Raw genomic sequence first — 18,721 nt, 5'->3', positions numbered from 1 at the left:
TTTACGGAGACTTTAAATCCAACGATTCATTCGTCTCCGACTGTTTCTATTCTAGCGGTTGCATAAGTTGCTCGTTATTGACAGCTCTGTTCGGGAAAGCACACAAATGGACAGAACAAATGTATGGGGAAATGGGAGTGCTTTCAATTTTCATCAATTTAAACCATATACAGACTATGGGGTTGTAATATATAGCATATCAAACAAATCTTAGAAAATTTCTGATTCGATTGGTATGCAAATCATTAAAATCCATTCGCAGCAAAAATAGTTATTAACATTAACTTTATTTCATAAAAACGTGACCTGTTTTCTGATTTGGCACCCTTAATGTAAGACGTAGTCCTACGTCAAAAAATACAATAAGCGTCACATTTGCAGCATATTTGTTCATTTTCCGTAGGCCTCAGAATTGGTATATGAGTACCATTAATACACCGGGTATCTTGAATTTGTCGAAGAAATATTGCTTTGTTTCATTAAACGATGTTGTATCCAATTCGATCCATTTTTCGCATAAGCTTCTTTCCAGAAGTGGAATAATTTCATTGAACGCTGATGAAACTCTTGGTTGCGCCATATCAAATAAAAAAATTTCTCCTTCATTACATTAATTTGGAACGACCAGAAGCCAGAAGATTCAAAACGGTTGCTTATTCCAAAGCTGCAAGAGTAGCAGTGCTTCTGAAAGTTGTTTGAAACACGGTTGTATCCAAAATATTTTTAAATGCTTCTCGACTAATTCTGATATACTGCCGAAACTTTGGAACAAAAGAATAATTATTATCATTTATATCGGAAACGTATAAAAGACAAACTCACTCATTTTCACTAAGCGAAAGAGAGTCACTTTTATCCCTCAACCCACGCCTCTGTGGAATAAGCGTGCTCTCTTCTTCACTATCACTGTCGTAAAAAAAACATTTCGCGATCTTTTCTTTTTAATCACAATTTTAATATAATTTCAAATTAAATTTGTTTTTCGGCATTGATGTTTGCAATAGCCGTGAAGTTTGCTTTGTTTACAAACCCAAAAATTTGACATTTCTCTTCGAGACAAATTTTGCTCGAAATCTAGTACACTGAAAATATTAACTCGAAAGATACATAATACCTAAGACCATAATACTAAAATCAATTCGATTCAAGTTTGAATTATCTCGAAACGAGTTACTCGTTTCGAAATACGCAATGTCACCCCTGTTTTGTTTTTTCTGTGTTTGTTGATTTTCGGTTAGTCTACAAAGTCTGCACCAACCTTATGTTTCGTCAATTATTAAAGTATCAGATCTGTTAAATGTTTTTTATGTTCTGCAGAGGCTCGGGTATATGACCGAAGATCCAGGAAGAGTTAGCTATCTATCATTTCAGAGGGTTTCTTGTATCCTGGATGTAGTGGCCGCTGGTCGGGATAGGACAACGACCACAACTTTCTTTACCCAAACTATAGCTTTTAAAGATCAATGATTGGTCACGAAAGCGAACTGGGATGTTTTTCAGTATGCAACTTTGGATGACATAATCACCGATTCTCAAACCCCAGCCTGTCGCTCATCGTGGGCTTCGATAGAATATTACTCCTTACTCGTTATAATCTACAATTGTTTAATTTTTTCGACTAATATATTTTTCAAAATCGTTCTCTGTAACATCTATTTTTGATAAGCAAATTTATGGTACAAATTTAAGTAATATAATAATTAAATTTAATATTTTATAGAATCCACCAAAAGTTAAATCCGCTCTAATTAGTACTCCTGTTATTTTTCAGTGACCGCAAATAACAATCGAAAAGTCGGTTCCGTGAACGAAATTGACCCGGTAAATGGTTACTATGGCTCGATTTCAGAGACTCAACAGCAAAATGTGTACCATCAGCAGCAGCAGCAGCAGCAAGCTCATCAACATCACCAGCAACAGCAGCAACTCTATCAGCAACAGCAGCTCATGAGACAAGCACACCTTCAGCAGCAGCAGCAGCTTCAGCAACAGCAACAAAAACAGTCACAATTTATTCAACCACCTCAGCAATACGGCGGTGCGCAGACGGCGATTCCAGCCTCGAAATCAATGGGAAAAGTTGTAAGTAGCTTCGAATGTTTGTGGCGGTGGTTTCTCACCGGGAAGGACACATTTCCTTCTTGATGCATGCTCCTTTGTGCTTGACGTAACCGGGCTGACAGAGACATGTTGGTTTTCCTGCGCAGGGTGATAAACATAGCACCTCCGAACAGTCCAAAGTGCAGGTCGATTCGCAACAGGGGGTGCAACTGCTGTATTTTGCATACGGGCCACATGTTGGGCATTGGCTCAATTTAATGCAACGTTTCTTGTGCCGGACATAACCCGCCTTGCACACACATGTTGGTTTGTGGACCAATTTCGAACGACGAGCCGATTGAACGCAACTTTTCGAACACGTTGGTTCACAATGTGGTACATATAGTTGCAGTTCCTCTTGCGGTGCACATCGTACTGTAATTAGGGCGCTCATATTAATAGTACAATCAGCGCATACATTAAACTTACTTGAAGATGTCTCGATGCTGCTGTTTTTCATAGTAACCGACTTAGATGTTACAGCACCACGGATGTCGACTTGTATATCATTTCCTCCTGTCGAGACCAAGTTTTGTTGTTATATCATGATGCGTTTATCATCATCAGACTTACCATTTTCCGCTATCCTTGGCGTATTGTCGATCACAGATATTACGCCACTGAATTGGTTAGTTGATGTCAGAAGTAGTAACAGCAAAAACCTCATTGCAGTATTCGAAACGACTAAACGCGTTCGATTGACCTAGTTTTGGTTTTATACTGCATTCCAAAATTTCACTGTTTGGTATCAATGCATGAGAAGTCACGTAAAATTTATCCATTCCACATTCCTCAAGCTGTTCCGGCTTGGTTTTCCAACTTTTCCACTGTTTCGTAACGAGTACCTTTTTTTTCAATTCCGCAGCGCGTCTATCGAGCACTGTACGACTACGAGGCCCAGGATAGTGACGAAGTTGGCTTCACCGAGGGCGATCTTATTATCGAGGTGAATTCGATCGACTCCGGCTGGATGACGGGTCGCGTCGAACGGACAGGGCTCACGGGAATGCTGCCAGCAAACTACGTCGAGCTGGTGAAGATATAAGTTAACATTCCTCCGAGGTTTCGGCGATCAAACCCATTTCACGCGAAGTGAAGGGTAAGTGAAGCAGCTGTGGAAGCGGAACGTGAGGAATACATTACCAATATTAGTTTTCTTCTTTAATGTATAAAGAAAATGAGCTAATTTAAATCACTATCAACTACTTTACGATAAAATAGTGGAAAATTGTAAAGAGAAACAGAGCGTATGTTTTTAATTTTATTTTCTTGTTATTACTTTGATATTCGTGTTATTATCTTAACTTTTGAAATAGAGGAGAGTCCTTCAGCAAATGGTGCTGATCGGAAGCGTAGCGATGAATTTTGTAGTTGTGAAAAAAATCTAATTTTCTAATAGCATTTACTGTAAACTGTAAACATTCGCAGCTATATCTGTTTTCTTACATCATTCACGTATGAATCGCGTTGTGTATAAATGAACTTGTTCAGAACAGAATAATCGACTGGTGTGACTCACAGAAGACTAAGTAGAATTGTGCCTTTGTTCAGTAATATACGAACCCCCCACTTTTGAAACAATTTTGGATGCAATTTTTATAATAGCTGTAAGAATTTTTTGCAAAAAAAGAAATGTAATCAAAAAAAAATTCTACAAAATGAGCTTCCGTTTGTTGTAGAGATTCTGTGATAAATGGATAGGTACAGTAAACATTCACTAACTGGGCGAAAAGGGAAGACCACTTATCGACATTCGCGTTTTAACTGGTCCGGCATGTTAAACGTCAAATAAAATCGAGGGAAACTTCAATGAATTGTTTGATTCGTATTGTTCCTGTAATTGGATAAACAAAAGGATTCCAATGGAAGTTTCGCATTGAGTGCAACAACAGGTATGACATATGATTTGAGAAAATTATTTTTCTGTAGTTTAATCAATGTTTTTGTCGTGCGAATTAATGTCAATTTTCATAACATTTAAAATTACATTCGAATGCCCCTCACAGCAAATCTTCCATTTGAATATGGCGTCGATTGTTTACGAAATTCTGCTTTTTAACTGGTCCAAAAACCAGTTAACGTTCGCCCAGTTAAACAGCAGACCAGTTAAACCACGACCAGTTAGCGAACGATTACTGTATTCAGCAGATCCTTTCGATTTTCGTGTTTTTTTTCATTAAATGACAATTGGCACAGCTTTAACTGCCGATCGAAAACCGTTTATACGGTTGAGTTTCGATAGTTCTTTTTTCAACAGATTATTAATCCCCGCAAGAATAATAATAATAATAACAACACGTACCACAACAGCATGATGAAGAAAAGGTAGCAGAAAATATGAACACTACGTATTAGTTGTAGATTGTGAACACGCAATTTTTTCTACAAACATTTACACAAGCCTATATATATATACATTACTCCTTTCAAACAAATTAATTTATAAAAACGAACCCAAGTCAACAAGCAACACATATACAAGTGCTATTGTTAAATAAAAAAATGTTATGACACTAAATATAGTGATGTGTAAAGGAAAGCAAAGAGCGGAAATCAAATTTTAAAAATATTTCAGGTGTATACTACTTTAACGGTGGAAATAATAGAGAAAATATCCTCTTTGTCTCAAAGCTTACGCTTGGTTTAGTATCTACTCAGCATATTATTCTTTAGAGGAGACTCATTACATTTTTCAAAACTTTTTCCCTCCTTTTTTTGTTTTTCTGAGTATCTTCTAAGCGACAAGTACAAAGAACGCTATGTAGTACAGGTCGACAAAACTTTCTTCTGGAAAAAATCCCACGGAAAAGAACGGGAATCGAAGTGTAATTCATTTGATGAGTACCAATTAGTGGATACAAGATTCTGCAAAAAGACGTTTTTATTCTATACTAGCTGACCCGGCCAACTTCGTCCCGCCAAAAATTTATTTTTCGTTATCAAATTCACGTTTTTTTACTAAGCGTACGTTCATAGGTCCAATCGCAGAATCGTTCATTGATTGATTTTCTAATCTACCCCTTAAAATGACCTTATAAAATTCCTAGTACTTCTACCAAAACTCGTCATTATAATATCAGACTATTTTCAGACACAATTATCGTTCAAGATTTTTCAATCACTTGCAAAAAACATGTTTCTCCGTAACATAGAATAAATGTTCGATACAGAAAATATGATAGAATAAAGACAGCCCTAAATCGGACAATTCCTTTCTCGAGTTTTGCTTTTATCAACACATTCGGTGATTCATTTTTATTCATATAGATAGAAGAAGATATAGGAGTGCGTTTTATCACATTAAAAAAATCAATTGTCATGTTTGGCTGGAATATGTTTGGTTAAAATATGTGTATTATTTTAACGGGACCCTGTCTCCATTTCAGAGGAGGAAGGAGTGTCATACCGTGCTCCCATGGCCGAGTGGTTAGTGTCAAACCTAGCATGCCGGGAGTTCGGGTTCGATTCCCGTTTTGGTCGGAGGAAATCTTCTTCAACGAATCAAATCTCCCCCGACTTGCATTGTGGTCACGCGTATTCTAGAGCTTGCCACTCAGAATGCATTCAAGGCATAGAAATCTCAACTAAGTACTAATAAAAATGCCCCAAGTAATACCACGTTAAGACGGCGAAGTTCCTCTAGGAAAGTTAGAGCCATTTAAGAAGAAGAAGAAGGGGTGTCATACCATCATATAAACATTTCTCATATTCAAAAACCTTCACTCGCAAAATTTGGCTCCATTTGATTGATTAATTTTCGAGTAATGCAGGAATTTGTGCTCCATTTGTATGGTAGCCTCCCCTTAGAGAGGAGAGAGGAGTGTCGAACCACCATAGAAACGTTTATCGATCCCTTAAAACTCTATATGCTAAGTTTAATTCCATTTGTTTGATTAGTTCTCGAGTTTTTTTTTTATCCAAAATATATATTTTTATTAAGGCTCATATGGCGTCAACCTGACGGGGCCGGGAGTTCAATATTTCGACAATGTTTGCCTTATAACTATGTTAGTAATATGTAACCGATTACTCGCGGTTGGCTCGAGGTTAGTATTACAAGTGTTTTCGTAATTGTGATGTTGCTGTCTTCAATGCTCTGTACCTGTGTCCGACACGGGATACTTCCTATTGGGATGCAGCTGACCATTAATCAGCAACGCCCCCTAGTCTGTACCCCATATCTAGCGTGGTGCGTCTTCTCGAGGAATCCAGGATAGAATGGTCACTAGCCGGCTCGTGTAGAGTTGTCATGAGCGGTACAACCTTTGGCTCTTGTTGAATGATCAGTGGACTGCACAACCTTTGGCCCGTGTATCTGTAAAGAGTGTGTGTATGTATTGCCGCGACTAAGTAAAAGTTTATAGATCGGATAGGAGGGATATGAAACAGGGACACAACGAAGGAAACATCATTAAACGTTGAAGGGTGCACTTCATGGGTAAGGTACTCATGGTATAAAGACATAAAACTTGACTGAGGAGTCAGTTGGAGTAGATTTTCGAAGTTATCAATCACCAATGGATTCATGATCTTGCAACGGATGAGAAATCTGTAGGATAATTCTGTGAACCGAAGAGTAAGCGGGGGTACTCCTGCCAAGACTTCGAGACTTAGTTCTCGAGTTGTTCGGCACCTTCTCCTCCTCCTCTTTAGAGAGGAGAATGGAATGTCAAACCACCATAAAAACATTTATTGCTCCTTAAAACCTCCATATGCCAAATTTGGCTCCATTTGCTTGATTAGTTCTCAAGTTATGCAGAAATTTATGTTTCATTTCTATGGCAGCCCCCCTTAGAGAGGTGGGAGGAGTGTTGAACAGCCTTAGAAATGTTTCTTGCCCCCTAAAACCTCAACATGCCAAATTTGGTTCCGTTTGATTGATTAGTTCTTGAGTTATGCAGAAATGTATGCTTCATTTGTATGGGGAGAAGTGTCTATCTACCACAGAAACGTTTCGTGTCCGCTAGAACCTTCACATGCCAAGTTCGGCTCCATTTGCTTGATCAGTTTTCGAGTTATGCAGGAATTTGTGTTTCACTTGTATGGCAACCCCCCTTAGAGAGGGAGGAGAATTGTCGATTCACCATAAAAACGTTTCATTGTGACATTGTATTTTTATTATTTTGGGCCTATACTATACAACAAATTATATACAATACAATTATTCTTTCAAACGATCACTCCACAAATCGAAGGTTTTCCGGTTACATCATGTTTCAATAATTAGTTTTATGGTTTGAGTTACAAACCTCAAGGTGAGTTTAATGGAATGCACTATATAACAATGGCGATTAGAATAAACATTGAAGAGGCTATCAAACTTTGTTCGAAAATAGGTTATGAATTTTAGTTTCCTTCGATATGATGGTGAAGACAATTGAAGATATTTTTCGAACCATGTGAAGACATTTGAAAAAAACATCTGGCATCATAGGTCTGAGAGACCGAAAAATCAATAATATGTTCATTTCTCAGAAAATATCAACACTACGATTTTGCGTTTCTCTGTAGCTTCGTTATTCGTCGTTCGCCATCGTTTAGCTTATCGCAAGTGTTTGTACGAAGGGGTCGTGTGTCACTTTTTTAACACTTTCGGTCTGAGACACCGACGCGAGTATAGGAGTGACTTTTTTGGACAAGTGACTTTTCCATATTCTAGGATATTGTTGAATGAAATGTAAAAATTAATGCTAGTGGAGTGGAATATTTATTGAATATAATGCATAAGATCATTACCGGACTATTCTTATCTGATTTTAGGACTGAACGGATTCATATATGAACTATTCGTCGTTAGATTCATACGTGCAAAAGCAAAATACAAATGTTTGACTTTCGTGTAGTTATTAGCTAAACACAATGGTTACACATATACACACTTGTGAAAGAATTGTACTTGTGGAAGTATTGTAAACAGTAAACTATAAATTAATCGGAGGCTTATGTTTATTTTTTACTGTTATAGTTTCGGGGATATATTTTTATAATAAACAATAACGACAAGAAAACAAAAAAAAAGTTCCTAGAAATCTTTTTATATCATCTTTTTATGCCCTATCTAAAAAAGGCATTAATTCTTAGTTTACCAAGAATACAGAGACAAAGAATATTAGAAATATGCGAACTTTATATTCCAGAACCTTTATCATCTGAAAATTATCTACAAATTATTTAGGAAGTATCTAGAACGCCATACGTTTTCGAAACTTAGAAGTTACACCCGGTACAGAAATGAAAGACGTAGACCTACGTCAAAACTAATAAATACAAATCGATTTTTCTTCATGAAAATCACGTCTAATCAAGACGAGTTTGAGTTGGTTGAAAAGCCCCTAGTATCTAGTTGCGAATAATCCTATAAGGCGTTCAAATCGTTCATTTTTCTTATGGTGAAGGTGGAACGAAGCAATTGTAGTAGTATAACCACGTGTTCTTATGGGGTAATCGTGTTAGTGAGAGAAGAACAAAGTACACCGTTTGTTTTGATTTTGGCAAGTAAATAAATCAGTTCACTTATAAGACTGTTTGGCGCTTCACTGACACTAAGTCTTAGAATACATTTGAAAAGAATAACTATACAATACTGAAGTAAAATGTATGAACGATGTGTTCCGATGAACAATTGCAAATATATATTGGGTTGGGGAAAAAGAAATGTCGTATATTGTCAATATATGGCAACACTTAAACATATATTAAACATATATCTGTGTTGTACTTATCGCATCGGGTCATCGGGGGTTAGACATCAATTGAATATAGACTACCCTAAATCAAAACCAATAAGGCGTCATTTGTTTGCCAACATATCATTTGCGAGGATTGAAATCGTTGAAATCACGGAGATAGTAAAAATAATGAAAAATGCACTGCTTTATTTCTAACTGCAAGAGCGATTTTCGTATTTCGGTTTCATATAGAGGTATTCACATTTAACATGGAGTTTAAAGTTAGCCACTATTCGACTATATAATCGGACCGAGTTGTAAACAACAGTAATTGACAGAACCAAAATGTCAGTGTACACTGGCAATATGAGGGATTTGACGTTTTAGTCATACCCCTGATTTAAAGACGACAATCTGTGCTACAAGTGTCGTTTTGACAGTGTTGTGATTGTCCTTTTCAGTCTCAAGTTATAGCGCGTCAAAGATGGATTCCACCATTCGCCATACTTTACGTTTTTACTACCTGCGAGGTAAAACTGCAACGAAGGCGGCCGAAAAAATTCGTATAGTTTATGGACCCGATACTGTAACGATTCGCACAGCACAGCATTGGTTTGATCAATTTCGTTCTGGTGTAGTGGCTGTCAAAGATACAACCCGTACTGGTAGGCCAATCGTCGTGGAAACATCCAAGTAGACCGGCATGTGAGCACTCGCTCGATTGGCCAGGAACTGGGTATAGACCATAAAACCGTTTGGAACCATTTGCAGAAGATTAGATTCCAAAAAAACCTGGATGTATGGGTGCCACACGAGTTGACGCAAAAAAATCTTTTAGACCGAATCAACGCCTGCGATGCACTGCTGAAACGGAACGAACTCGACCCAATTTATGAAGAAGATGGTGACTGGTGATGAAAAGTGGATCACGTACGACAACCTAAAGCGAAAAAAGTCGTGGTTGAAGCGCGGTGAGCCGGCCCAAACCATCGCCAAGCCCGGATTGACGGCCAGGAAGGTTTTGCTGTGTGTTTGGTGGGATTGGAAGGGAATCAACCACTATGAGCAGCTCAACTATGGCCAAACCCTCATCTCGGTTCCCTACTGTGAGCAGCTTGACCGTTTGAAGCAGGCGATTGACCAGAGCGGCCAGAAATGATCAATAGGAATGGTTTGTTTTCCATCAGGACAACGCTCGACCTCACACATCTTTGATGACCCGCCAGAAACTACGGGAGCTCGGATGGGATGTCCTATTGCACCCACCGTATAGTCCGGACCTGGCTCCAAGTGATTATCATCTCTTCCGGTCCATGCAAAACGCTCTTGGTGATACTAAGTCTGAGTAGGACTACGTCTTTCATTTCTATACCGGGGTGTAAAATCAAAGTTTCGAAAACGAAAGCGTTACGCCGGAGACCGAGATTTTGAGCGTTAAATGCTCCTAAACAACACAGACTTCAAAACCATGGAGCCAAGGGAAATCGGCATTGCAAAATAGATACAAGCAGCGGGTTCTTTTGTACTCTTTTGCGTTTCTGCAAATCGAAATGTTTCTCTAACACAGACTTCAAAACCACGAAACCTGGGGAAATTGGCATTGCAAATGAGATGCAAGCTGCGAGTATTTTGATGAATTTGGGCTTTCGTACCTTTTTACCGGGTGTCTTAGATATGGGTTTCGAATCACGTTTTGGAATTTCATCAAGAGAAACACTTTTTCCAGGAGAAACCTTTAGTTTTTTCTTCGGTTGAGGCCCAACTGGACAGCCGATCACGTCGTTACGATGTTCCTTTAGAAATTGTTTAAATGAGTCTCCAATCAACTCGGGCTTTAAGCTATCAGAAGGCAGCTGGTTAATGAGTTCGTGGGGATTCCATGGTACGATACCGCATTTCCAGAAGCCCGATATTAGAATACGTCTAGTGTGTGGTGCTAGTGCCTTCAAAAGTTCACTGATAAGGCTTCCGAGGCGTCCTTTGGGAATAGTTGCGTTCTTAGAACCCTCACAAGAGGCACGCCACCGTCCTAAAATTTTCCGCCATTCACGCTTCATTGGAGAGAAAAATGCTACGTCGAACGGTTGTGTCAGATGATAGCAAGCTTCTTACCCGGATCATCTAACAAATTCGTCTCGTCGTAATTAAAAATATTGAAAGCCGGAACACCTTCCAGAGATTCCTTTAAGTTGGTTATGTACTCTGCGATTGTTGCTCGTGTTATTGCTGCGCGTTTTAACTTTATATTTTGTGCAAAACGTTTGCTTAGTTGCTGGTGATCGCGTAGGAATCGTGCCACCCAGTCCCGTGAAGGTTTATTATTTACAAAAGTTGGCACTTTTCTTTCCTGCTTCGTCAAATAAATTCGAACTATTTCCCGCAGATCATCGGTTCCAACGGGGAAGCCCCACTCGGACAAGCAGCTGAGATGGTCTGAAACGATAATTCTTCCGCCTCAGTAAAAACTTTCTGATGTCCGGGCTGTTTCTGGTGCAATTCGCATAGCTTGTTGTATATTGTTTGTCGGCTGCAATGGAGTTGCCTAGCGGCTTCTGCGTGGGACATTTCTCCGGATTGATGAAAGATTCCAATCTTAGCGACATACTCGCCGTTACCTTCAATCCCATAGCTTGGATGGTTTTTGGTAAACAAGTATTACGAGTCTGGGATCATGCCAGCTGTAAAGACAAGGAAAAAGATCAATAGTGTTGTAATGTATAGAATATAACTGATGTTTATCCTTGGCGGGAATATGAAAATAGTTTCCCGACCGAGGTGACTGATGTAATGATGTAAAAAAAAACGAATACTTATCTCCGATTTGTTTATGATGAATGATTGTACTGCATATAATTTTAAGGCCAACTAAAAAAGAAAAAATGGTATTAGGTCAATTATGTCAATATGGATCAAAATTTCTTGTGATATTTTCCCCGCCGAAAATATGAAACCAAATTCTCGGGGGAGATGAATACATAATTGAATTCAATAAAAACAAAGTGCTTACCTCCGAATCGCTTCGTCTCCAAAAGACAAAAGACAAAGTGCGCACATCACAGTTGTTAGGTATGACAATAAAAACAAACTTACTAATGGTATGAAGTAAAATATACGAATTCCTGGTAGGAACATTCATTGCGTCTGACATCTTTTTTACGCAATTTTAGTAATATTTACAGAAAATGTGTATATTTTACCAATGTTTTTGCTACTAAATGTTTGGTAGCTGCTTTTACTAAACTATTTCTCCAGTGCAGGGACAGACATACAGCTGTACTTGCGTTGTACGTGTACAGCGTTGTACAGGTACCATCGTACCATGCAAGACGGGTCTATGGTACTAGGTGAGGCCGTTTCGTCACTAAGTTGGTTAGGGGAGCGGTATATGAAAACAGTACGGAAGAAAGCAGAAGGGGAATTATTTCCTTGAAGCGTGAAAGAGACAGACTGATCAGGAGCGAACTTCGGCACTAGCGTATTGTGTTTTGTTTACAAACAAAACACAGTAGACTTCCAAGATGGCTGAAGAGTGGTTTTAGCAAGTTGGCCCACCATAGGATATACTTCTACGCGCCTTGGTACCATGACAGACATACTTTGGTTGTACATTGTACCGTATGTCAAACTGACAATCAGATATTTTTCCAATTTCCACCACATATTTCAATTAAAAGGTTTTTATTTAGTGTCTAAACTATCAAACACAACAAAAAAGTTTCCAATCTGAGTTATTAACTTAAAAGAAAGTCAATGAAAAGAACGTTTATCAAGTGATTTGATTCTGCTTGTTCATGCTACCCACCACTAACCGTCTATGGCGCTGCGCACAGTACAACTGTAGCCATGTACAGCGGTAAAACAGGTCGGTACAGGTACAGCGATTGTACCGAGTTGCTTGCATGGTTCTAGCGCTATACATGGTGACAGACATACAATTTTCGAAGTACAACGCAAGTACAGTTGTATGTCTGTCATAAGTATTAAATAAAGCGTCAAATTTCGATCAAAAATACGACATATCTTTTTCTCCAACCCAATATATCGGTCGAGGGGATTTGATCGATTTCTCTTCATCAACTTTTTTTAGTTAATAACTCAACTGCAAAAACGTTTCAATTTGAGTTTGCTATAGAATCCGATAGATGAGGTTCTGACCTATCTTCCACATTGTCAAATACAAATGGGAATGAATTTGCAGCTAAATTATGACCAAAAGAAAGAGTCGATGATTTGAATACCTGATTTGACACATTTGCGCTGAATTAGAGCATTGAAAAAAGTGGACAAACCATGATCATATTTTCAATTGGACAAACCAACATCATTTACCTTCCTTAACACATTAAGGACCGCACGTTTTGGGGCAAACTTGAACGCATCACCGAATTCCACGAATGAGATTGTTTCCTCCAATGTGGGTGAGACGAAGGCGAGCCATCGGTAGGCCTTGTTAAATTCTTGGCAAACCAAGGATTTAACCATCAAGTGTAGAAAACACAGGTTATTTCATGATCCATCGGTAACAGACGGAACGCGAAACACGAGAAATTTCGTGAGAGGTTCGCAGTGTGTTAATTGGTACAAACATGAAATAGAAATAAGTAGAAAAAACAATTTATTCAATGTTTTTTTACTGTCAGTTCCGTGCGGTAAATAACAAGAAACAAATATTTAGTATAAACTTTCGAAAATGCAAGTTGTATTAGATACAAACTGTATTCTTACAACTAAAGGCACGTCTCATAAATGCACATTTGTTACAGTCCGCTTCATGCAGTGTTATCACCTGTTCGTCGTTGTTTTGGAATCACCAGATTTTACTTCATTTGTATTCATTATTAAGGGCCCGTCCAATAATCATACGGCGAATTTCAGATGTTCCAGCACCGATCTCGTATAATTTAGCATCCCGCATAATCCTACCCGTAGGGTAATCATTGATGTATCCATTTCCTCCGAGAATCTGTATGGCATCCAAAGCCACCTGAGTCGCTTTCTCAGCGCAGTACAGAATGACACCGGCGCAATCCTTCGGGTTCGCCTTTCCCATGTCGCAAGACCTTGCCACCGAGTAGAGATAGGCACGGCATGCGTTCATTGTGGTGTACATATCTGCCATTTTACCTTGCAGAAGCTGAAATTCGCCAATTCTGGTGTTGAATTGTTTGCGATTATGGGCGTAATCAAATGCGACGTCGCATGCAGCTTGCATCAAGCCTACAGGTGCCGCGGCAAGAACCAGTCGCTCGTAATCTAGTCCTGACATCAGCACGTAAACTCCTTTGTTCACTGGACCAAGGACATTCTTTTCGGCGACTTTCACGTCCTCGAAAATCAACTCACAAGTTCCGCTGCCTCGAATGCCCAGCTTATCGAGCTTTGGACCCCTCGAGAAGCCAGGCGATTCCCGCTCAACAATGAACGCCGTGATTCCATGTTGCGGTTTAGCGTTCAAATCAGTTTTCGCGTAGATTATGTACGTGTCCGCATCTGGACCATTAGTGATCCAAAATTTGCTTCCGTTGAGTACATAATAATCTCCTTTCTTCTCGGCTCTGGTTTTCATCGAAACAACATCGCTTCCCGATCCGGATTCAGACATGGCAAGGGCCCCGATATGTTCGCCGTTAATCAGTTTCGGAAGATACGCTTGCTTCTGCTCTTCGGTTCCATTCCGATGAATCTGATTCACGCACAGGTTCGAATGCGCTCCATATGACAACGAAATAGCACCCGAGGCGCGAGAAATCTCTTCGTTGATGATGCAATGGTCCAGATAGGTTCCCCCGAGTCCACCGTACTCAGCTTTAGCAGTTGGTCCTAACAGGCCAAGGTTGCCCATCTTTTTCCAGAAGTTTCGCAGGTCTCTATTCGGATGGAAACATAATTTTTAAAAGGTTGACTCGTTTCTCACATAAAAATAGTTTACTTGAACTCATTTTGCTTGTCGATTTCCTGTGCGAATGGGGCTAACTCCTTCTGAGCGAAATTGAACACAGTTTGACGCAACTGTTGAGAAAGGTCACACTGATTAGCAATCTGTTTCCCGATACAGAAGAAACAATTACCTGTTGCTGTTCCTCGGTTAAACCGAAAACTGTCTCATCGATTGGATAGTGGGAGAGTGACCTCGAGCTAGCTCCGAACAGCAGTGGTTTCCCTGCCGGAAATCCTCTACCAAGAAGCTTACCAGCCAAGTTGCGAATCGACATGATTTTGCAAATTCTTCTATACCACCACACCTCCAGAAAAAAAACTTGAACTGTGATAAGCGTGTGACTGCACAAAAGAAAAAAAAGCGTTATTTGTGCGTATTTCGGCCGGGGAGATGCGCAGCAGTGAACTGATTGTGTGGAACTCAAAGTGAATGATTTTGTACCACGATGGCATTGAGTTAAACCACCGCCATACATATACATTGAAATTTGCTAGTCTGTTGTACTGTGGAACAGGATGTAAACAAGACTGTGTGTAGTTGTGTAGTAGTAGGATGAGCTTTTTCTGTGGCTGTTTAGTGCTGCGGAGGCGCGACTCGGTTCATATGTTTATGTTGTTATCATTCGGGACAGTTCATTCATTGGATGTCTTAGGGCACAGTAAAAAATCTTTCGACAAAATTAATATTATTTCGAAAAATTTAGAAACAATTTAAAAGATAATCTTTCGGAAAAAGAGTTATGAATAATGTAAGTAATGAGAGTAATGATTGCAAATTTCAAGATTCATTTTGTTTACAAGATGTGAGGTAACTGACCCGGAATCTTTCGGGCCCCAGGGCCCTATTCAAGAAAATGAGACGAACAATTCGTCTCGTCTCGTCTCGTCTCGGCTTCAGTCAGTGTCGAGACGAGTAGAATATCCTATTCGAGTACACTAGTTTCATTGAAATGTTTATTAGGTAGACTGGAGCTGAGAGAGAGGAGCCAGCTGAATGACAGGTAGTTTGTTTTCTTCTTAAGCCAGCGCTACACGATGCCCTCGAATGCTGGACGCTCGATGATTCGATGCATCGTGTAGTCGACTGACGAGCTACGAACCTCCAATGTCGAGTGTCGAATATTCGCGTTCGTTGTGGATTACCTTCCAACGCGAGTGGCACGAGTCAAAGGATTTTTGTCATTCGTTGATTCGGCACACGATGACATTCGATACACCGCTACACGATTCGTCCGAATCTATCTTTGACAGATTGGTTTGTTTACAAGTTTTAGATGAAGGAACTATGAAATTGATTCATAAAATTTAAAATATTCGGCAAAATATTGCAGTTTAATAATGTTGATTTAAAGCATTTTTAATTTAGAGCCCGATATCAGTACAATTGCTACGGCAGCAATTTAAATACTCGCATCGTCATCCAGTTTCCTAATGTTTTTGATCAGCCTGAGGGCATCCGTATACTAGCACATAGGGCGCTTGCAGCGTGCATATGTATTAGTGATCTGTTGGGCAGGCAAAAGTGATCGCTCCATAGGAATTATATGGAGCGACAAGATTGAGCTTTGTTTAAATAATTATTTTAGCGAAATAGTTATAAAGATTACGCGCTAATCTATATGAATAACATGCGAATATATGTTTCTTCACATAAAAATATTTACTTTTAGCGTCAAAGCCATACACACGGGGAAAAATAGAAATTTCTGTTTTGGCCATGATTCATATCAATGGAAGCAGATTGATTATTCAAAAATTTTCACAGAAATAGTGCAAACTGCACATTGCGATTGTATAGCCGGATTAGGTGAAGTGTGCTCCCATTTAGGTTTTAAGCTTTTTGCTGGTCTCGTGAAAGAATAAACTATAATGAATATTCGTGTGCAGATATCCTTAATCGGCGGCTAGTTCCGCCAAAAAAGCAGTTGATTATGTTGAAATTAAGGACATTTTCAGCCTGAAATATCAACCAACTCTCAGATATGATTTCCGAGTACCCGAATGCTCTGCGGAGAAGCTAAATACGTTTATAAGAAAATTTATCGGAAACGGAAAAAATCCATCGATTGACCAATTCATGGAAATACAAGGAAGCATTCAAACGTGAGCTCGAGACTCTGTGACTTTGATCTAGGTGCGAAAATGTTGATAATCCTTTTTCTGCCAATTTTTCGATTCCAATCTAATGGGAGAGTCGCTCAATGAACATCGCGAAATAGGTGCTAGTAAACTAAATAATATGCGTTACACAAAAACTCTTGTTCATAAAATAGCTTGCCTAACTGTTTCACAAAGTTCATGTTAGCTCTATGCACTATTAGAATGACCGTAACTCTATTTAAATCATCTACAAGAACGCCGATTGATAAAAATCCGCTTCTGCTGCATAGACACTACGAATGTAAACAAGCGAATGTGTGCCCAACACATGCTCTGCATGTATGTGTAGCAAGAGCCCTATAGGATTTGACAGCGTCAAACATGTCCGGGTCGCAAATGCAATTTGCGACCACTGTCACTCGCGAGAACTGCCAAACTCTCAAGCTGGTGTAAAACAAGGCACTTAACATACTACCAGGTGGGTCAAAACGTGAAGTGGTTTTCTGCAGCCATTTAAAAAATACACAAAAGTAAATTAAGACGATTGAGCACAATTTGTGGAAAACGCAAATTTTCGAATAAAGCATGAGCAGCAGCTAAATACAACTGAAATTATTGAAATAATGCAGAATTCATTCAAACCCTTTTATTTCACTTAAATTCTTTCAATTTCTTAAGTTGGTTTACATTATAATATAATACTACATTTCAAGTGATCAACCTAGGGTTCTACGTTTTATATTATCATTCAGACCCTTGTGATCATCATGATCATTACATTTCACATAAATTTTTTTTTCAAAAAACAATTCTTTTTTTAGTTAGCGAATGGGCGCACCTTGTTCCATAGATTTGCCTTGAGTTCGCCGAGTAATTTGATAGGTTTGGCAATGACAGCTAAATTTGTAGCACATCTTGACTCGCGAATCATATCCCCTTGCCCGGGGCTTGTTTTTGATGGTAGATAAAAACAATAAACATTCGATCCAAATACTCGCCGATTGTTTGTACCGATTGCATTGAATCGAACATTCACTTCACCGTGTAGCAGCACATTCGTCACAACAATTGTCGATTCATCGAGTCAAATGTTTGAGTCCAACGTTCGAGTGAAACGTTATTTTTCAATTTCAATCAAGCAAGTTGTTGTCATTCATTTATGAGAAAAGTGTTCAAACATGACGTGAACCTTTGATTGTGAGTACATTTGTGCGTTCCAGCAGCATCAGCCCATTCAAACAAGTTTTTTCATTTTTGATAATTTCGATATAGTTGTCCTAAAGAACTCTCGCGTAACTTTTGAAAAGGTCCAATGTAATATTTTCGTCAACTCGAGAAAAACGAAGTTGAAACCCCGAACATTATTCCGCGAATTGTCTTAAAAGTTATCGATCTTTATCGCTCCTCTCACCACTAGCGATCAAGAATAGCTCTCCAAAACCAATTGTAGCTGTTGTTCCGTGATTTGAGTTTAAAGTTGAAGCCAAGGAGCGAAAAATGTTACATTGGACGTTTTGACTGCCCGCGTTTGCACATTGGACATATTACGTTGCACGATAAGAATTTGAAACTAACTACTAAACAACAATCCAAAAATCAGCATTTCGTTCTAAAGACAGATTATTATTGTTATCACCCGTTGAATTGAACTGAAATCGATAACAACTACTGTAAGAAACGAAAACTCAAAACGACCGAAGTACGACTTCGTGTTGTTTTGACTGCTTTGTTACTTCGGACGTTTCGGGCATCGGAGGAAAATGGCGTCCGAAGTAACAGCCGGGTGCTTAAAATCCGAATCTGTACATTGGATATTTTTTGTATCGGCGATAAAAAGATGAAGAAAATAGATACGTGAACGATTGTTTTTGTAATGCATTCAATGATTGCAGACTAATTGCGTGCATCCATTAACT

General features: G+C 39.0%; 3 protein-coding genes and 1 pseudogene across 4 annotated transcripts in view; 1 reads left to right on the top strand and 3 right to left on the bottom strand.

The window, feature by feature from the left end:
- LOC129764146 (LIM and SH3 domain protein Lasp) overlaps positions 1-4,669 on the top strand; it is a 148,705-nt gene extending 144,036 nt beyond the window's left edge. The window contains exons 6-7 of the mRNA XM_055762963.1: positions 1,772-2,082; positions 2,966-4,669. Of these exons, the coding sequence (XP_055618938.1) occupies positions 1,772-2,082; positions 2,966-3,145 (491 nt within the window). The 3' untranslated portion in view covers positions 3,146-4,669. The remainder of the gene's footprint in view (positions 1-1,771; positions 2,083-2,965) is intronic.
- On the bottom strand, positions 1,621-4,645 carry LOC129764152 (keratin-associated protein 5-4-like). Of its 2 annotated transcripts, XM_055762976.1 has the most exons (3): positions 2,674-4,645; positions 2,530-2,616; positions 1,621-2,475 (listed from the first exon to the last, which is right to left on the bottom strand). In XM_055762976.1, exons 1-3 carry the CDS (start codon positions 2,765-2,767, stop codon positions 2,117-2,119), a joined length of 540 nt encoding a protein of 179 aa, XP_055618951.1. In that variant the 5' UTR covers positions 2,768-4,645; the 3' UTR covers positions 1,621-2,116. The 2 variants fall into 2 exon arrangements, with proteins under 2 accessions (XP_055618951.1, XP_055618949.1); XM_055762974.1 differs by having other exon boundaries at positions 1,621-2,616.
- A 6,188-nt stretch (positions 4,670-10,857) lies between the features above and the next one.
- Positions 10,858-11,417, bottom strand: LOC129766756 (uncharacterized; annotated as a pseudogene).
- A 1,943-nt stretch (positions 11,418-13,360) lies between these two features.
- LOC129764147 (isovaleryl-CoA dehydrogenase, mitochondrial) lies at positions 13,361-15,131 on the bottom strand. The gene is made up of 3 exons (XM_055762964.1): positions 14,837-15,131; positions 14,698-14,777; positions 13,361-14,635 (listed from the first exon to the last, which is right to left on the bottom strand). Exons 1-3 carry the CDS (start codon positions 14,978-14,980, stop codon positions 13,591-13,593), a joined length of 1,269 nt encoding a protein of 422 aa, XP_055618939.1. The 5' UTR covers positions 14,981-15,131; the 3' UTR covers positions 13,361-13,590.
- Positions 15,132-18,721: the final 3,590 nt, after the last annotated feature.

Source organism: Toxorhynchites rutilus, chromosome 2 (genome assembly GCF_029784135.1).
Source record: "Toxorhynchites rutilus septentrionalis strain SRP chromosome 2, ASM2978413v1, whole genome shotgun sequence".
NCBI classification, from domain to species: Eukaryota; Metazoa; Arthropoda; class Insecta; order Diptera; family Culicidae; genus Toxorhynchites; species Toxorhynchites rutilus.
Note: the sequence above shows the minus strand (reverse complement) of the source record. Positions and strands in the feature narration are given on the sequence as shown.

Coding starts and splice junctions, on each gene's coding strand:
- LOC129764152 (XM_055762974.1), bottom strand. CDS start 2,767: ATGAGGTTTTTGCTGTTACTACTTCTGACATCAACTAACCAATTCAGT. Junction 2,617..2,673: donor GCCAAGGATAGCGGAAAATG/GTAAGTCTGATG, acceptor TGGTCTCGACAG/GAGGAAATGATATACAAGTC.
- LOC129764147 (XM_055762964.1), bottom strand. CDS start 14,980: ATGTCGATTCGCAACTTGGCTGGTAAGCTTCTTGGTAGAGGATTTCCG. Junction 14,778..14,836: donor TAACCGAGGAACAGCAACAG/GTAATTGTTTCT, acceptor CTTTCTCAACAG/TTGCGTCAAACTGTGTTCAA. Junction 14,636..14,697: donor GACAAGCAAAATGAGTTCAA/GTAAACTATTTT, acceptor CCATCCGAATAG/AGACCTGCGAAACTTCTGGA.